The sequence below is a fragment of the Penaeus vannamei genome, chromosome 43 (assembly GCF_042767895.1).
Source record: "Penaeus vannamei isolate JL-2024 chromosome 43, ASM4276789v1, whole genome shotgun sequence".
Lineage (NCBI taxonomy): Eukaryota > Metazoa > Arthropoda > Malacostraca > Decapoda > Penaeidae > Penaeus > Penaeus vannamei.
The window spans coordinates 7,271,958-7,277,473 of record NC_091591.1 but is presented as its reverse complement, the minus strand read 5'-3'; the positions used below and the strand labels follow the sequence as shown (position 1 = coordinate 7,277,473).

At 38.7% G+C, this 5,516-nt stretch overlaps 1 protein-coding gene across 3 annotated transcripts in view; it reads right to left on the bottom strand.

Moving 5' to 3' along the window:
* LOC113824438 (beta-galactosidase-1-like protein 2) overlaps positions 1-4,868 on the bottom strand; it is a 28,208-nt gene extending 23,340 nt beyond the window's left edge. Inside the window, exon 1 of one of the 3 annotated variants that reach the window (XM_070118860.1) lies at positions 4,720-4,868. Coding sequence is in view for 1 of the 3 variants with exons in the window: in XM_070118858.1 (XP_069974959.1) it covers positions 2,809-2,835 (27 nt within the window). In the remaining 2 variants the exon portion in view is untranslated. Of the gene's footprint in view, positions 1-2,808; positions 2,931-3,361; positions 3,519-4,719 lie in introns of those variants that run through there. The other 2 variants (XM_070118859.1, XM_070118858.1) reach the window with 2 other exon arrangements.
* Between the last annotated feature and the right edge of the window lie 648 nt (positions 4,869-5,516).

Below are 5,516 nucleotides of genomic sequence, written 5' to 3'. Positions count from 1 at the left end.
TAGCATGCATGTCCACTCGGTCCTAAGAATAATTAAAAATCTTGATGATGTGCGCTCCCGCCGGAAAATTAGCTCTTCAGTGCAGGTTTCCGACAAAAAACGCCGGAAGAATATCCCAGCAGAGTCTCGATCCGGCTATGAATATTGCGTGAAATGACAAAGACAGAATTGTTGACAGTGCGCAAGCGCGAGTGTATGCCGGACGAATAGCCAAAATGTTATAAAATCCGGTGCCGGAACAATATCCGCGGCGTTTCTCTTAACTGTTTGAAATGTATATATCAGAACCCTATTGGAACACATATTGTTAAATGGAGAAGCAATAATGAAGGTGAAACAAGTGAAGGATTCGTGATAAATAGAATGCTAGTGAAATAATAAATGGAAGCAAAGACACGAAGATTCATATTCGTGTTTTCTTGCTCTTCCCTCCGTATACGTATATGTATACGGAGATTTCATTTTGATACTTGTTATACATAGCACATAATCACCAAAGAGTCAGTTATTAGTACGACCTACCTCACCTGTTCACCTGTTTCCTTCAGTTTCGGACATTCTTATTTTTATCTTTGTTTTTTTCCTTTTAGTATTGCAATATCTGTATAGCGGTAATGATGTCAATGATGATAATCGCATTATTGATATCAGTAACATAGAAAAAACACGAAAATTCAAGGAATGGAAAAATCATGCGAGGTTACATCGGGCATACTATAATTAATTCCTTGAGCACTTGTAGAACCATCTGCGTGCAATAGATTTCATAAAAAAGATACATTGAGCAGTACATATACCCTCTTGCAGAAAATAACCTTATTACCATTTTTGTACTTCTGCAACCGACAAATTTATTGTCGGAAGCGGATACGTAAATACTATTTATCTGTACACACACACACACACACACATATGTATATATATGTATATATATATATATATATATATATATATATATATATATATATATATATATATATATTAGTACGACCAAGACTGTCAAATCTAAAACCCTATACAAGAAGAAAGAAGGCTGTCAAATCTGGTGTCACATATTTCGAATTCCATCTCGAACACCCAAGTGTGAATCTCGGTGCTTCTGCTAGGAGAGTTTCGAAGCTTCGTCCACGGTCACGACTTCTGTCCGTGACTGTACAGGGAGGCAAAAGCTTTAGTGATTTCTGGAGTCGACAGTATAACTGCTTTCATGAATGCAAGCCTCCCCCATTCTGCATGAAGAAACTGAAGAAACTGTGGTCAACAATTTAGACATTCTCATTTACAGGTAAGCATATTAATGATTTGTCTCTTGCAGAGTTGGAGGAAAGAAAATATTGCAATTCACAATTTTGACTTTTTAACAATTTTTGGTTATATGTTTATGCATATGTATATACCCGTATGTACTATACATTTTATAATACATTTATCATATAATATATATATAATATATATCATATATGTCATAATATATATATTATATATTATAACCATGAATACACACACACACACACACACACACACACACACACACACACACACACACACACACACACACACACACACACACACACACACACACATACATTTATACATACATATATGTATATATGTATATATACATATCTATATGTGTGTGTTTATTTGTATAAATCTGTATGCATATGTATAAATAGATAAATGTATGTATGTACACACACACACACACACACAATGTATATATATATATATATATATATATATATATATATATATATATATAAATATATATATATATATATATATAATGGAAAATGTAATCCTATTTTGTCTCTGATATAAATTGAAGGATTGATATTAATGGAGAGTTTAGCCGAAACCTATGTTAGGTATATACTCCAGAGTTAAGGGTTGCGTTTAAATAAAGAAATATAACCATTAAGTCTACCATAGGTCTCTTACCTTGAAAATCAACTACAAATGCTCGGAAATGCAATTGGAATGATACTGGCCATATAGCTTTCGCGGATAACGTAAAATTACGAAAGGGAATTAAAACAGGCCTATTCTAATTACAAGATTGAGAAAGTTGGGTTGATATGAGTACACGCGGACGCACACGCACACACACGTACTAGTACACAACACAACACACACACACACACACACACACACACACACACACACACACACACACACACACACACACACACACACACACACACACACACACACACACACACACACACACACCATTCATTACCTATTCATCGATTAGTCGTATATCTATATCTTTGCATATGTTTCTTGCTTTCTGTTCCGTCTCTCCTTTTATTTTTTTATCTCTTCCTCACCCCCACCCTATCTCTTTAACCCCCCTCCCCTTCACTCTCCCTCTAACCCCCCTCCCCTTCCCTATCCCTCTAACCCCCCCGCCTTCTGTCTCTCTCTCTCACACACACACACACACACACACACACACACACACACACACACACACACACACACACACACACACACACACACACACACACACACACACACACACACACACACACACACACACACACACAAAGGCTGTCTTATTACACCTTTCACCGGAGTCACTGTGGTATGCTCGCCTTTATTGCTTCAAAGAAAACGTACGTGGACCCTGTTGCAGGTAGGACTAAGCCATTCGGGAGTACTCATAACTATTTGCAAATTATGATAATTTTAAGATTCATATACGCCTTGGATATTTTCATGATTAAGGAAAAAATAAAGTAAAATTTTCCCAGAAACATGCCTCTTCGAAAAAAGGCACCCAAACCGAAGAAATTAATTTACCACTAAATTCGTATCGGTATTCCGCATTCATCTACAACCTTGTCCTTTTAGTACGCCAGCCGAAGCAGCCATATTAACAAGACTACGATAAGATAAGACGATGATGGACCCTCTCTCGTCCCCAAGGCTTGGTCACTGGAGCAGCAACTCAGGCGAAAATGTAGGTGAAGGGGCGCACTGGCTGTCACGCATTACGTCATCGCTATCACGTGTTCCCTCATCCGGAACCGATCCCCGGGTGCGGCTTTAGCTCCGATTTATTTATATCCTTTTTTATACAGTCAAGGATGTTGAGTTCTTTCATTGTGTGATGAGGATATTTGTTCATGTGTGATTTGTAAGGATTTCGTGGGGTAAGGGGGTAGAAATGAACGCGAGAATCGACGACGGTGTGATATATATCCGATAAAGTCGTGGCTACCTCAAACGGACGAAAACGGATCACAAGGAAAACCAGATCGTCATGCTATACATCGCATATACTCAAAAGTAGGGGTAAAGAAGGGAGAATATCGCATAGGAAAACGAACAATATTAACCCTTCGTGACTCACCCCACGAGAATTGGCGTCGTCAAGGCGGGTATAAGAGCGCAACAGCGGCAAACCAAGACGCAGCTTGACTTAACTCGCCAGGATGAGTACTTGAGTCTGCGAGCGAGTCGGGGCCACACGCGCTCGCCCGCCGCCTCAGACGATGACTCAGCGATATAGCTACGTCGTGGAGATACCACTGCCTAGTTTATTTATTCGACTAATTTAACCATTTACGTTCATTTTTTTATCATGTAAATTCGCAGAGGAAGCCACCTTGACACAGTTTCGATGAGAGATGTATAAAGCGATTCCGAAAGATTGTGATTTAAAAAATTCCACACATTTCTCGGGCAAAGCAACACGTAGATTCCTCTCTAGGATAATTTGCGCCTCATTCGCTCAGGCTGCAAGGAAGTGAAAGTATATCAAAAGAGGATAAAACCGACTTATTAGCTGTGGATACATTGAAACTATAAATAGATCTAGTAGTCAGCGGTGACGCCGGACAGTATTGCCAAAAACAGAATGACGAGGCCTAAGTATGACACCGGAAGTAGACCTATACTTGAAATAAACCTGCCAGTACTGCCAACTGTATGCTAAAGGCACACCAATGTATCCTGCCGAAATCAATATATTGAACCGTCTCACGTGTTTTTAAAGAGCAAATACGAGATTTTACCAAAGCATTGAAAGTTACTGGGGACAACACATGAGTACTTTCGAACTGAAAGACCTGTGGAGTATTAGGCCGGTTCAGGTTAGCCGCTTGAAAGGTGTGTCTTTTAGAGATCGTCGTAGGAAGTTGAATACTAAAGCTGCCCTTGTCAATCATTTCAAAGTAGCTCCTGTCAGTGTTACGAAAATAGACCTTCCTGTATAGCCAGAGGACAACCTTTTACCACTAGGAAGACCTGTTGCCTAAAGAATATAAGCAGTATTATTAGCATTGTACTAGTAAACCTTCTTGGTGGCCTTACACGAGTAATAAGATTAAAGATTAAAGAAGGTGGTACGGGTGAACTATGAACTATACACGTACTAATAGGTTGTAATGGGTCTCTACATGCATAGTATATGGTTATCCTAAGAGCAAGACTGGTGAACTAGTAGCTGTAATAGGTCGCACATACCAAGTCTATGGTTAAACCTATCATTGACAAAGTAATATGTTGTAATATGGCTCTTTACATACCCAGTCCATACTTAAGAATAATACCGAAGTAGGAGGTTGTAACAGGTCTTTCTAAATACCCTGTTTGTGATTAAATACATAATTTATAGCAATAGGTTGTAATAAGTCATTCTACAAACCCAGTTCGTGATTAAGAACAACATTAATGAAGTAATAGGAAAAGATAGGTCATTCTACATACCGAGTATGAAGTTATAGGTAGTAATAGGTCCCTCTATATACTGCCTGTAATTAATACTGTTGAACGGATAGGCAGTAATAATCTCTCTTCCTACTCAGTACGTGATAAAGTATAAAGTAAACATTCCTCACTAATAACTAGTCCGTGATTAAGAGCAACACTGAAGAAATGATATCTTATAATAGGTATGTTTTCATATCTAGCCTATGATTAAACTCTAACTGATAAAGTATTAGGTTCTGATAAGTTCCTCTACATACCTAGTCTGTAATTCAGCACATCATTGATGGAGTAATAGGCAGTAATGGGTCTTTAAAGCCCAGTCCGTGAAATATGAACTAAAAGGACCTATCACATCCATGATTAACTATTGGGTTCTAGTAGGTCCCTCCATATACCCATTCTACGATAAAGAGCAACAGTGATGTTGTAATAGGTCCCTCTATACACCGAGTCTAGATTAAGAGCAACCTTGATGAATTAATTGTTGCTTTAACTCCTTATACATACCTAGTCTACGGTTAAGGGTTAGAGGTGCAGAGCTGTGTGCAAACCCGATTTGATGATAATCCCTTGACCATCACGAATATGCGAGGAGAGGATGCGATTAGGGACAGAAAGGATTGGGGGTAAGATTGGTCTTGCGATAAACAGCTTCTCGTGATGAGCATAATCATGCAGCGGTTGACGCTTATGAGGACAGCCAAGGCACCCCCTCTACCCCTACCCTATCTGCAATTGTAGGTGCGTACTTTCTTTCTCTTCGTTATTTTACTTATATATTGATCTATTTGACT